The sequence below is a fragment of the Euprymna scolopes genome, chromosome 3 (genome assembly GCF_053919585.1).
Source record: "Euprymna scolopes isolate OS-2025 chromosome 3, ASM5391958v1, whole genome shotgun sequence".
NCBI lineage: Eukaryota > Metazoa > Mollusca > Cephalopoda > Sepiida > Sepiolidae > Euprymna > Euprymna scolopes.
In genome coordinates, this window is record NC_136484.1 from 184,873,395 (window position 1) to 184,887,398 (window position 14,004).

General features: G+C 42.6%; 1 protein-coding gene across 1 annotated transcript in view; it reads left to right on the plus strand.

Moving 5' to 3' along the window:
• Nucleotides 1–9,668: 9,668 nt before the first annotated feature.
• Nucleotides 9,669–14,004, plus strand: part of LOC145260356 (arginine--tRNA ligase, cytoplasmic-like) — a 445,287-nt gene continuing 440,951 nt past the window's right edge. The window contains exon 1 of the mRNA XM_080118291.1: nucleotides 9,669–9,840. Coding sequence (XP_079974417.1) covers nucleotides 9,781–9,840 — 60 coding nt within the window. The 5' untranslated portion in view covers nucleotides 9,669–9,780. The remainder of the gene's footprint in view (nucleotides 9,841–14,004) is intronic.

Sequence of the window (14,004 nt, forward strand, 5' to 3'; positions counted from 1 at the left end):
TTACAGGGACAGGAAGAATTCGCCGTGCCTTATTTGGATGATATTTTGATATTCTCCAAAACAAAGGAGGAACATGTTAGGCATATAGAAAAAGTGTTAGGTAGTTTACGTAGGCATAATTTAAGGTTAAAGGCGGCGAAGTGTCAGTTTTTCGGCAAGGAAGTGCAATATCTGGGATTCCGAGTAAGTGAGAAAGGTATCCAGCCGGAGGGGGACAAGGTTAAAGCAATTCAGGCAATTGCGACCCCAACCACTGTGAAGCAGGTTAGATCCTTTATAGGCATGACATCCTATTACAGGCGATTTATCAAGGATTTTTATGTAATCGCCGAACCGTTAATTCGGTTAACTAGGAAGCATGCACGTTTCTGTTGGTTCTGCTTTTAATCGATTGAAATCGAAGCTTGCAGAGATGGTGATGCTGGCATACCCGGACACTAACAAAGGATACAGGTTATACACGGATGCCTCCGATTATGCGATCGGAGCAACCTTGTCTCAAATGGTCTACGACCCGGAGGAGGGTCGGGAGATAGAGAAACCCATTTATTTTCTATCTCATAAGTTGTCTGATACCCAGACTAGATGGTCAACAATAGAGAAAGAAGCATATGCGATTCACTATGCCTTAAGCAAGTTGAATCACTACTTGCATAGTGCTACGTTCACCATCTACACGGATCACAGACCATTGGAGTACTTGCTGAAATCTCCGATACAGAATAGGAAGATACAGACGTGGGCATTAAGTATGGCTGGCTATGATTGCACCATACAGTACCTAAAAGGAAAAGATAACGTCTGTGCAGATCTCTTATCCCATGCGGTAAATGCGAGTCGGGATGAAGACGATCCTCCAGTAGAAATAGATGATAGGAATTACACGGTGAGTGCGATAAACTCGAATCGTTTTGAACCAAGAGAGTTTGTATCGCATAAGGATGACGAAGACTCACCGGTAGTAAGCGAACGTCGTACACTATCAGGTTTGGATATGTGTAGTCAGATCGTCGAATTAAAGAAACGGATGACGAGCGGTAAAACGTCCAAGATGGAAGTACAAAAGTACATCATAATGGACGATATCGTATATTATTTATCGCAACCCGACGACGATCCTGTAATTAGATTATATATTCCGTCACATTTGAGGATGAAGGTATTGAAACAATACCATGATGAGAATGGTCATATGGGTGTGGAGAAAACGTTCCACTCCATTAAACAGAAGTATTTCTGGCCTGGTTTGTTCAAGAAGGTAAACGAACACATAGGGAAGTGCGTCCCATGCCAGACCAGAAATTTGAGGAAGCAACAACCTCAAATGCAGGAGACCGACATGCCTTCTTTTCCTTTTGCTAAGATTGCATTGGATATTACCGGACCCTATCCGAGGACTTTGTCAGGCAATCAATACATAGTCACGTTCATCGACATGTATAGTGGTTGGCCTGAGGCTTTCGCTGTGCCTAATAAAAAGGCAGAGACAGTGGTGCATCTCTTAATTGAGGAAATATTTCCCAGATTTGGTGCACCATTGCAGTTACTTACGGATAACGGATCGGAGAACATCAATGGGATCATGAAAAGGGCTTTAGAAGAGCTTAATGTTGATCACGTGACCACCTCATTTTACCACCCTCAAAGTAACGGGAAAATAGAAAGATTCCATAGGACGATGCATGACATACTAGCAAAGAAAATAGGGGACAATGACCGTTCATGGGACATGTACTTGAACCAGATGCTGGCTGCTGTAAGGTTTCATGTCAGCGAAACAACAAAGTACTCCCCCTATTATTTGCTCTATAAAAGAGACGTTGTCTTGCCGTTAGACAACATACTGAGGCCGCGTAGAATTTACTACGGGGAAGAGGATCATGAGATCGCTCTGCAGGACATGCATCGGACCTTTACATTAGTCAGGAACAATGTAAAGAGAGCTAGGAAGAAAATGATAGATAGGGCCAACGAGAAAACAAAAGCAGTCGATTTTCAAGTTGGCGACTTAGTTTATTATAAAAATAATAGAAAAAAGGGAAAGCTAGACGTAAGATGGTCTCCATATTACGTAATAATAGAGAAGACGGGGCCAGTCTCGTATAGAATTAGAAGTCAACTGACGGGGGCAGTAACAAAAGCCCATGGGGAACACCTTCGGAAAGCAGAACTGGAGGAATGGGATATCCCCAACAAGCAAGAGGGCTGTAGAAAAACTACTCTGTCAGCACCGGTAGAGGATAGTAGTTCAAATCAAGAATCCTCTAGTGGGGAGGAAGAAAGTTATCCCCAACAGAGCAATCGCCATCAACGAGAATCCCCAAGTCAGGAAAACAGGGTCCCGTTGATGGAACGGAAAATAATCACACGTAGCATGACGGCTAAAAGGGCTAAAGAAGTTGATGAAATATCGAAGGAAGATATATATAACTTAGTGCCCAGGTCGTGCGGAGTTGATTATGATAGTAGGGATCAGCCAACCGTAGCTAGGGCTAGCACGGGGGTTGGGAACTCAGGTTATAATCAAACTGCGGGTCGGGAGCGCGGAACAGGATGTTTGGATTGGTTAAGAAAATTACTCTGTTGATTTTAGAAAATCCTGATCATAGGGAGTTCGGAGTTGCCACCAATATTTAGGATCCTGGCGTTCTGGTCGAAATTTTTGTACTATATGCTGCCCACATTTTAAACAAGTCATTAAAATGTTACACTCGTATTTAGTTAATTAGTCATATTAATTAGAGAGCCGAGGTAGTGGAGAATATTGGACAAATCGACCACTTCGGTAAAATTGGTAAATTTGCAGCGTATACTTTGCTGTTAAGTACGGCCGATGCACTTATACCGAAGAAGACCTTATGCCTTTCGTGTTGCTGTTTATTTTTATTTATTTTTTTTTTTCTAAGTTAAACGAAAAAAAAAAAACAGTAAAAGGGATGAAAAAAAAAATTGTGACATTAAAAACATTATTGGAAATATCAATGGACCGATAGACGATTGAAAAAAAAAAAAAAAAAAAATGGTTAATGGAGGGGTGTTATGTAATGGATGGCTGGAACCATCATACATAACTGAAAAGAAAAAACTTCTTTAATAAAAGATTTAAAAGAGTGGGCATCGAATAATCGATTGTCTACCAGTTGAAAAGAGAAAGTGCTTACGTCATAAACAGAGAAATCGGACGACGATTTTTTTGTTTACAAAACAAAGAAACGTGACATTCCTCGTAAGCTCTGGAAGTACAGATATTGGCATGAGTGGTAAATTCACGTGTCGGTCAGCTGAAGATAAAATCGGATGATCATCTGAGGTCAGGAACCGGCAAAGAAATTGTCAAAACGTGACTAAAGAACGCATGTTCTATTATCGATCAGCTGATTGACAGAACGCGTGGATAGGAAAAACAAAGCGACAAAATGCCAATAAAAACGGTGAATCTAACGAGAAGAAGAGAGAGCTAGCGGAGAGAGGAGAAACAAAGGACAGAACGTCGCTGAAGACCGGATCGTTGAAACGTCAATTTCCCTCCTCAGATCACTGTGAGAACAACAGTTACTATCGCTGTGAACTTCAGAACCACCAAAAGAAAAAAGACGAACTGTTTAAATTGTAAATATGTATAATATTGTAAAATATAATTTTATACAAAAACAATCGCAATTGTGACTTACGTCTTTTAATGCATATTTTTAAGTTACGGCTGATCGTTCTAAGTTGTCAACCGCTTTGTTTTCAGGTTCAACGTTGTTATGACATTTTTGACAATTGACGAGAGGCAAGATAAGGAAAAAGTTCCAGTCTAAGGTGAGATAACTCACTAGTCTTAACTCGTTGTCATGACAACCGCTTACTAAACAAGTGAACCCACGGACGACCGACGTAATTAAAACTGCTATGTACCACAGCCAGGGAGTCCTACGCACTACTACGATTTCCCAACCTTGGGGCCACTCCACAATACAACAGGCTTCCTAGGAAACTTTCCTTAAAGGGTAAAGCTGAGGCGTGCGCCACTTACGTCTTTTCTCACATCCTTTACTGACTGGCCGTATTTCCCCTCCCTGCACAACACCTAACAGCTCTTGTCGAACTCTTGTCCTCGCTTCTTTGGGACAGAGGAAGACACTGGATGAGCAGACAGGTCTGTATTCAACGTCCGTGTGAGGGAAGCTTGAGAATGCCGGACTTGAAGTGTCATCGAGATGCTGAGAGGCTGGCCTTCCTGAGCCACTATATGCAAGATGACCAAGCATGGCACCCCGTGGTTACTGCCGCCTTCCCCGATCTCGTTCTCGACCCTTCTATCGAGAGCCGTCGCAGGCAGCGAGGAGAATCTGCCTACATCAAAGAGTGCCGAGCCGCGCTAAAACGACTACCAATGTCCAGCGACCTTGTGACTTCTACCGTAGGGAACTCCACAGGGATCTAGTGAAGGGGGCTGCCGACGACCCGCTATGCGCGCGTTTGGGTTTGCAGCAGAGTGAGATCTGCTCCGCGTGGAGCTGGGCGCCAGGTTCGAGTCATCAGAACAATTCGGAGTTCTCTCTGACCTGGTGATTGGCCCGAAATGCACTTCCACTCAACAACGTACAATGCAGTTCCGGGTTTTTGGAGTCGCCTGATTGTCCCCGTTGTGGGACAACGGCCATAGAAACGACTGATCATGCTTTCTTCAATTGCCGCAAACTCTGCCAGTACTGGTCGTATGTCAGCGAGGTGACGGCTCGCATCGATCCTGAGCATCCTCGCCCAATTACTGTATCCAATGTCGTGGACAATGTGAGGCCACAGTGGGACCGGCAAAGATAAATGGTCTACGTTACTATCCTGGCCGTGGCGAGAATGGTGATTTGGACGTCGCGTCTGCAAGGTTGCCGGGGGGGGGGGGTTGTCTTTTTCTGATCAGGATCTGATCGCTTTCTTTAAACACCAACTACGGGTGGAGATCAGATGTGATAGAAGAAGGCTGCATTGCGCGGCCTTTGACAGAAGATGGATACAGGTAGCAAGTCTGTGTGTACGAAGAGGAGCCAAATTTGAATACGTTCCCCGCCTAGGTGTGGAACGCGCAGTTCCGTAAAGTAAAATTTAACAAATAGCCTCTCAGCTAGCTGAGTGTGTGTTCCATCCCTCCCTGATTAGGAAGCCTCCAAGAATCCCACCTCCTCCTTGCAATTTTTGTTTTCACCCCCTCCTCTAAATTTCACCCATCTTGGAGAGAAAGAAATACAAACTAACCCCCATCCCTTACCCACAAAATTTTCTTTTCTCCATTCACCCCCATCTAGTGGGCATCCCCACTTAGAGACTGACCCACAGAAGCCAGGTTCCTTTTACAAACCTAGTGGAATGGGCAGTCTATCAACTAGACGGGGTTAGGAGGGTCCTACTAGTCCCCCCTTCCCCCCACCCCCGCCCTCGACACAAATGAATTATTGTACCATTTTTATTGTTATCTTTTTTTTGTTTTCACACGTCAATAAAAAATGTTTTAAAAATTGGGAGTTAAGTAGGATGTCCCCCAATATGAAAGGGTGAATGCGGTATTATGGTGAAAGATACTAGCTGGGAGAAACTTTTGATTTTGTTTAGTTCTGGAGTGACAAGGATGACCAACGACACCCCCAATCCCCCCCTTTTGAGTTGGCCATGTGCCTAAGTTTTTGTTCAGTGTTGATTTTCAATGTATTTTTAACATGAATAAAGGATTTAATATCTCAAAGTGTAGTATCTGTTCTCCCAGTTACCTCATTTTTTATTTTTTTCAATGGGCCCGCAACTTGACCCTTGTTGGTTAAGTTCAAGGTGTCACTTTTGTCACTTTCGTGACGCACTAACTTTTGTTAGTGGGACCGACCCCCTTTTTTGGGGAGTCAGGACCTCTTTACTTCCCCAGGACCGACGCCATTGTGTGGTAGTCTTGACCCAAAACCGATCCCTTCTTTGGGAGTTTGCCGTTTTCGGGACCGACAACACTTTCTTTGGTAGACGCGACCTGGTCGGGTTAGTTTTAGTTTGTTCAGTACTTTGTTTCCTCCTCTCCCAGTGAAATGGTGTATTCTCTCCTCTCTTAATTGCCTGAGCAGCACTCTGACCTGCCAGGCCCAATCTTTGTCTTCCATCGCTGCTCTCCCAGTGGATTGAGCAGACTGGGTTCTCTTTCTCGCTTCCTTGGGGTTGTTTGTGGGTAGGGTGACGTGGGTAGGGCGGGTGTTTCGTTTCTGCTCCCCTCTCTGGGCAGAGATGTCTATCCCCTCTCTCTCTTAATTGCGAGGTGGCACTCTGACTCGCTAGCACCCACTGCATCTTCCTTCTCTGCTCTACCCCTCATGGGGAATTCGAGCTGCTAATCCGATGTCCCCGCAAGGGGAGGTCAAACCTCTGCTCTCTTCTGATCCTCCTCCACTCCCCCCACTTCCCCTATTTTTTCTTTTCTCCCCACTACACTTTGGTCCACGTCAGCGGCCATGAAAACCACTCCACGATGCCAGGCAGAGGGGACATTGCTCCCCTAGAAAGCTCCCCGATAGAGGGAACAACTCCCAGAAACTCAGAAGAAGAGGAGAAAGCCAGTGTAGGGCCGCAGTCTGCGGCAACCCTGGAAAAGCAACCAACTGGTGAACAACCAAGCTTGGACCCTGCTCCCCAAGAGGGCGACTCCCCAACTCAGGGAGCACAGGTAATGACGGACGAGGGAACGAGGAAAGTTTCAGGTGAACAACACTCAGTGGCACCTCTTCCTCCTCAATCCTCGTTGGCCAAAGACGACCCCTCCACTCCTGCTCCCCACGAGGGCAAACTCCCAGCAGAAGCGGAGAAGAAATCAAGGGATGAGGAGACAATGGACGTCGCGGGTGGACCACAGCCCCTGGCTCCTCAGTCCACTACACCATCACCCAAATGTAGCACTCCAACTCCCCAAGAGACGACCCCCTCACAGAAAAAGGGGAAAATGATGAGGATGGAGTAGCTAGAAGGATTAAAGCGCTAATCAATGAAGCGACAGCGTTTTTAAAGATCCTTGGCGGAGTGACCAAAGATCCAGCCTGCTTAAACGCTCCCCAAGAGACCAAGCTCCAACCAGCCACCCCTCCAGGAAGGGAGATACCCAGCAACAAAAGCCTGGCAAAGAACACTGGAGCAGAGGCAACCCCCATAAGTGGTGGAGCACAACAGGTGGCACCCAGGACCCAACAATCCCCTCCCAGGGAGAAAAAAAAAGAGACCCAGGAGGCAGGGACTGGTGGATTGGCAACTTTCAATACCGATTGGGTGGTTCTCATCCCACTGGGCAAAACACTAAACCCCGGTCAGCAGAAGCAGCAACAGCAACGCCCAAGCCAGACGACACTGTCCTGGACCCGCATTGCCAGTAATGAAGACACTGAATGGGGTCCACAAACCCAAATGTCCCCTCAGGAATACTGGGACCTTTTCGAGTCCACTTACAAGGACCTCACGGAAGGGAACGTAATAAAACCCCTTCCAGGCACTGCAGAGGACCTTAAGAAGAGGATAATAGCGTCCTTCATCACCTTGGACACAAAGAAAAGAGGCCTCGCAGGAGTAGACAAGGACAGCATGGTGGACCTCCTCCTGGATCTGAAGATCCCAGCCAAATACATATGCAGGAGGAGCTATGCAATGTGGGACGTCCTGCTCCCAAACCAAAGAAAGGCCGAAGAGACAGCCAATAGGACAAATCTGCGCTGGAAAAACATCAAACTCCAGCCAGAATACCTTAGCCAAATAGTCATCAATGTCGCCGTGCTGAACGTCCCCTGTCTCCTGGTCTACATCGCAATCCTGGCCGTGGCGAGAATGGTGATTTGGACGTCGCAACTGCAAGATGGGCGGAGGGTGCTGCCTTTTCCTGATCAGGATCTGATCGCTTTCTTTAAACACCAACTACGGGTAAAGATCAGATGCGACAGAAAAAGGCTGCATCGTGTGGCTTTTGATAGAAGATGGATACAGTTAGCAAGTCTGTGTGTACGAAGAGGGGCCAAGTTTGAATACGTGTTTCCGCCTAGGTGTGGAGCGCTCAGTTCTAGGGTTTCTGTCGGACCCCTGCCCCTTTCCAATTCTACTTCCTTCAGCCTCTTAACCAGCCGTATAAATCTTGTTTCCCTTATTAGAAAGCCTCCAAGATCCCCAGCCTCCAAAAACAACAATTTTTTCTTTTGCCCGCCCTTCCTCTCGAAATTCAACCCAGCTTGGAGGAAATTAAATCAAACACTAACACCCCCCTTCCCGCCCTCACCGCCAATTTTTTCTTTTCTCCCCTATTTAGGACACAACCCCTCTCCCCTCCATTTAGAGGCTGTTTGCGAAACCCTGGTCCCTTTACAAACCAGAGTGAAACGAATGGTCTAGCATTTCAGATAGGGTTGGGAGGGCCTTACTAACCATGTTTTTTTTTTTTTCCTCCCCCAAGTCCCTCCACACAAATGAAATTTTATTAATATTGTTATCTTTTTTGTATTTTTTGATATAAATAAAAAAATGTTTTAAAATTGGGCTTAAGTAGGACCCCCCCATCCCACCACACACACATAAATACAAATTTAAAGGGGTAACCATGATAAAAGAGGCTGGCCGAGAGAAAAATCATTTAAAATTTACAACAGAGACGAGATGGATCAACCAACTTCACCATTCTTTTTGAGTTGGCCTTGTGCCTAAGTTTTTTGTTCATTTTCTGAATTGTTTTTTTTTTCCTATGAATAAAAAATTTAATATCTCAAAGTGTAGTATCTGTTCCGGCAGATACTGCAAGCAAAAACCATATGTGGGGGCAACCCCATATATAAGACCTTGGTCAATATAGGGGCAACCCTTCATACCAATTGTCACTATCCAGATCCCCTACGCCCCGGGGAGTTGGTCTCCATTTCCCCTTCACTCCTCACATTAAAAATCGGCTTTGTGCCTAATTTGCTCGGTGGGGGAGCAAATAAGTACAGCCTACCTTCTTTGCAAGAAGAGGGACGTTCGTGGCCTTCGGGCCAAGATCAAAGTGTTTTAAACAAGTGGTTGCCAAGTAGGACGTCCCCAAGTACGAAAGGGCGAATGCGGTATTATGGCGAAAGAAGATTCTAGCTAAGAGAAACTTTTGTTAAAGTTCTAGAGTGACAAGGATGACCAACGACCCCCATGCCCCCCCCCTTTTGAGTTGGCCTTGTGCCTAAGTTTTTTGTTCATGTTCTTTTTTTGCCTGAATAAAAGATTTAATATCTCAAAGTGTAGTATCTGTTCCGGCAGAAACTCCAAGCAAAGACCCTATATGGGGGCGACCCCACAGATAAGACCTTGGTCAATGTAGGCAACCCTTCATACCAATTGTCATTATCCAGCTCCCCTACTCCCCGGGGAGTTGGTCCCCATTTCCCCTTGAAGGGGCCCTTCCCCTTCACTCCTCACTTTAAAAATCGGCCTTCCTAATTTGCTCGGTGGGGGGAGCAAATAAATATCGCCTACCTTCCTCGCAGTAGCCGAAAAATGTTTAATTGTGGACGAATTTACGTATTAAAATTATGATTGAAGAAATATTAGAACTATTTTAGTGGGTGAACGGAATATTTATTTAGTGATAGGATGAAGATTTTCTTTGAAGTTCAAAGGAAATGATGAAATATTGAAATATTAAGACTTAAGTCGATTAGTCATGCCTGGCGACACCGGCGTCAGCCTCGTTTCGGATTGTAGAGCGTTTCTCTCACTTAGTCAGTCCTTGGCAGTCCACATGTGCTCAAGTTAACACATCCAGTCGACGATAACATGGCAGCTGCAACGGGTGATAATAATATTGAAAGTCTGAGACTTCGTGCTCAACAGGCCGTAAGTTTCCCACTTTTTAAACCAGAAAATATTTAGCTGTGCATCTCTCGTATTTCCCTCCCACATTTGTATGATTATTAGAGCATCGACATCTCATCACAGCATTAAAACATGAATTAATTTCTACCAGTCTTCAATACTTTTTCTTTGTTAAACTTTTAAACAAGATCATCGTTAAGTTTTTGTAAAAGTTTGAATGATTGTTTATTATAACAAGTTGTTAACTTTATTATAATAATAATTGTAAACGCAAAAGACCGTTTTGTAATAACTTGATTTTAACGTGCAGTGTGTGCCATATCTTACGAATTGTGACACAGATAAAATGAAACTTAATTCGCTCTTCCTGGAATTTTTAAAAAATTGTTTTTGAATGATGCAATCTTATGAGTTTGAATTATTTTCCCTCTATTGAATCGGATCCTTGTATAGATTGATCCCAATGGTATTCCATATTGACCCAGTAAAATATCCGGCAACGAGTTAAAATAGCCAAAACGCGATCACAAAATAAAACCCTAGTCCATAAAAAAAAGTTATTTACTTGTATTTTTTAATTTTTAAAATTGTTGCATTTTTATTTAGTAATGATGAGTTTTTAGTATACTTAAAAAAAAAAAGAAATCGGGCATGTTTTACAATAGACAACAAACTGAAAAAATAGTAAAGACACAAATCTATGACAAATAAAGGCAAGATAAGTTGCTCTTCTTGATAAGTTATGCTGTTTTAATTTATTTTAAAGCATTTAAATTTGAAACACAAGTAGTGTTAAGCGCTTAAGTTACAGTTGGCGGACATCAGGCTGTCACCTTTAGAATCTCGAGAATCGCTCAAAACTCGAAAATAAATTTTAAAAATACTGGTAGAAACCCACCAAACAAATATCAACGTGACATTTATTGAGTGGATTTCTATCAGTATTTTATTTTATTTTCGAGTTTTGAGCGATTATCGAAATTTCAATGCGGACTGTCAGCTATCTTGTTCTTGGTCTAACTTAGCAACTCACTCGACACTACTTGATAAACAATTTAAAATTAGTTAAAACATACACACAAACACGCACTAAAAAAAAAAAAAAAAAGAAACTTATCCAGGTAAGTAGAAGAGCAACTATATTGTCTTTGGTAACATTTGTTATAAATTTGTTTCTTTACCACTTTTTCGTTTTGTTGTCTATTGTAAAACATGTCCAAGAAATCTTTTTCAGTTATGTGGGCAGTTTATTTGTAGACATTGTAAAAAAAAAAAAAGTCTTGGTAAATTTTTACTTTCTTTTCAGGTGATTTTAACAATCACCTTTAAAATGACGAATTTTATAGGTTTTCGGGTATGCTAAAAACGAATATCGCATTTAAATTTGGTGCAAACAAGTAGTGTTCCGGATATTAAGCAATGTAATTTCTTATGTTATCACTGGCAGCTATTTTATACATGCGTGCATGGTTTTTATGCATGCACAAGAAAGAAAAAATTTACCAAAAGTTTTCTTACTGTTAGAAGTGGAACTGTTCCTTAAATTTTTTTAGATCAAGACAGAAAGGCGACAACAAACCACGTTAAATCCAAAAAATAATTAAAAAAAACTTTGCATGAAATGCAACCTGTTCCACAGCAGATATTCTAACTGTAATCTCTGAATATATATACCATTCACTGGACAAAGCAGGAGAGGGTAGAGCAGTAGTCATAGATATATCTAAGGCTTTTGACGGGGCATGGCATGAAGGTCTTAGGAAAATCAGATCATATTGTATCACTGGAAGAATACATAACATAATTAAATCCTTCTTAAGTAAGAGAAGAATTCTGGTTGTCCTCGACGGTCGTACATCTAAACAATATGATATAAATGTGGGAGTGCGTCAGAGGTCTATCCTTGGTCTTTTTATTGTTCCTAGTATTCATAAATGACCTCCCTGATAAAATTGTCTCTGAGGTGGGTATATTTGCTGATGACACCACACTCTATAACAGGTACAAGTGTAAAACAAATGAAGACATCTAAAGAAATGGCAGAAACACTAGAGGAAGACCTCCAATCTGTTGTGGAATGGGGACAAAAATGGATGGTCATATTCAATGCTGCCAAGAATAAGCTTGTTTCCTTCAATAATTACAAGAAACCTTTTCTACCACCAATAGCTATGGCTAAAAACGCATTACCTGAAAATACTTCTTTTAAACTCCTCTGCCTAACATTCACAGGGAAAATTAGTTGGAACAGATACATTGAGAGCATTGCCAGGGCTGCTGCAAAGAAGGTGGGCTCTCTCTACTGTGCTAGAAAGCTACTTTTTTTTTTTTTTTTTTTTTTTTTTTTTACAAAGGCGTCACCACATTATCAAGGCCCAGAGGCCACTCAAGGATAAGGGTTAAAGAGTGTACAGTAGAAATTGGTCAATATAGTAATCATTAGTAATGAAAATTTGGTAAATTTAATAACTTATATGGAACGGCTCATCAAGAACTTATTTACTTTAGACTTGAAGACAACCATATTGTAGTCAGCCGGAAAGCAGGAAAACGGAAGACAATTCCACAGGCGTGCAGTTCTAAGAAAGAAGCTTTGTTCATGGAATCTACGTTTAGGTTTAGGCACAGATAAAGAGTGGGGGAAATTATTGATAGTGTTTACAGCTAGACGAGTGTTTCTTGTGAAAGTTTGACGAGGGGGGACCATAGATTGAAGCTCAGTTGAACACTTTCCATGAAAATAACGATACATCAGAGACAAACTCGCAACATCTCTTCTGTGAGATAGAGGTTGCAAGGAGGAGAAAAGGACATCTCCTACGAGGCTACGAAGTCTATTTTGAACTCTATCAAGGCAGGACAAGTCCTTTCTAGCAGCTCCTGCCCAGATGTGGCAACAGTATTCCATCCTTGGACGTACCTGGCTCTTATATAGGTAGAGAATAGCATCAGCAGTGAGATATCTACTGGATCGATAGAAAGATCCCACCATTTTTCCAGCGGCCTTGGCAACAGATTTGATATACGTGTTCCATTTAAGATCAGGAGTAATGGTCAAGCCCAGAAGCTTGTCAAAACTTGAGGCCTCCTGAAGACGAGAGCCATTCATTTCAATTGATGACAAATGTGAATTAGAATGTTGATGATGTAAAGAGAGAAGCTTGGTTTTAGATGCATTAAAAGTAACCAGCCACTCCTTTCCCCATTGTACTACGTGCTCAAGATCAGAGGAGAGAGAATTGGAGAGAACTTGGTCATTTACTGCCTTAGATGTGCTACCATAAATGGTAGTGTCGTCAGCATAAATGTCTACAAATGATGTAAGGATATGATTTGGAAGATCATTAATGTAGATCAGGAAAAGAGTTGGGCCCAGGATGGATCCCTGAGGGACACCGGCATTAATACTGTGAGCTTCTGATTTTTGCCCCTCAACTACTACTCTTATGAACCTATCAGAAAGAAATGATTTAATAATTGAGAAGACTTTTCCAGCTATACCATAGCTAGCGATCTTATGAAGTAAACCATTATGCCATACCCTATCAAAGGCTTTAGATATGTCAAGAGCAATTGCCCTAGAAAGATTGCCACCGTCGAGAGATTTGCTAATCCTATGCGATATAACTGTAAGCACATCTCTGCTGTAGATCTAGCAGAACGGAAACCATATTGAGTGTCACTAAGAAGGTTATTTTTGTTGAGATGTTTGATTACTTCTGTATTTAACACAGATTCTAGCAACTTACTCATGACGCACAGGAGACTTATTGGCCTGTACTGAGAGGGGGATGAGCGATCACCTGAATTCTTAAATACAGGGCATACTGATGAGATTTTCCACGGAGATGGGAAACTATTCTCCTTAAGACAACGTTTAAACAGTTTTGTAAGTATGGGCGCTAATTCAGGTTGAAGTTTTTTGAGTACTATAATTGGAATACCGTCAGGGCCAGTTGCTTTACTCGAATCAAGGTTTTTGATTAGCTTCGCAACATCACATACAGATATACGTATATCACATAGCGTGTTTTCTGATACAGGAGGAAATATTGGGGGTTGGCGGTCTTGGTCGCAAAGGGTAGAATTAGCTGCAAAGTTCTTGACAAAGAGTTTGGCTTTGTCTGATGCTGACGAGATTACCTCAGGTCCATTGATAATAGTTGGGATGGAGCACACGCTTCT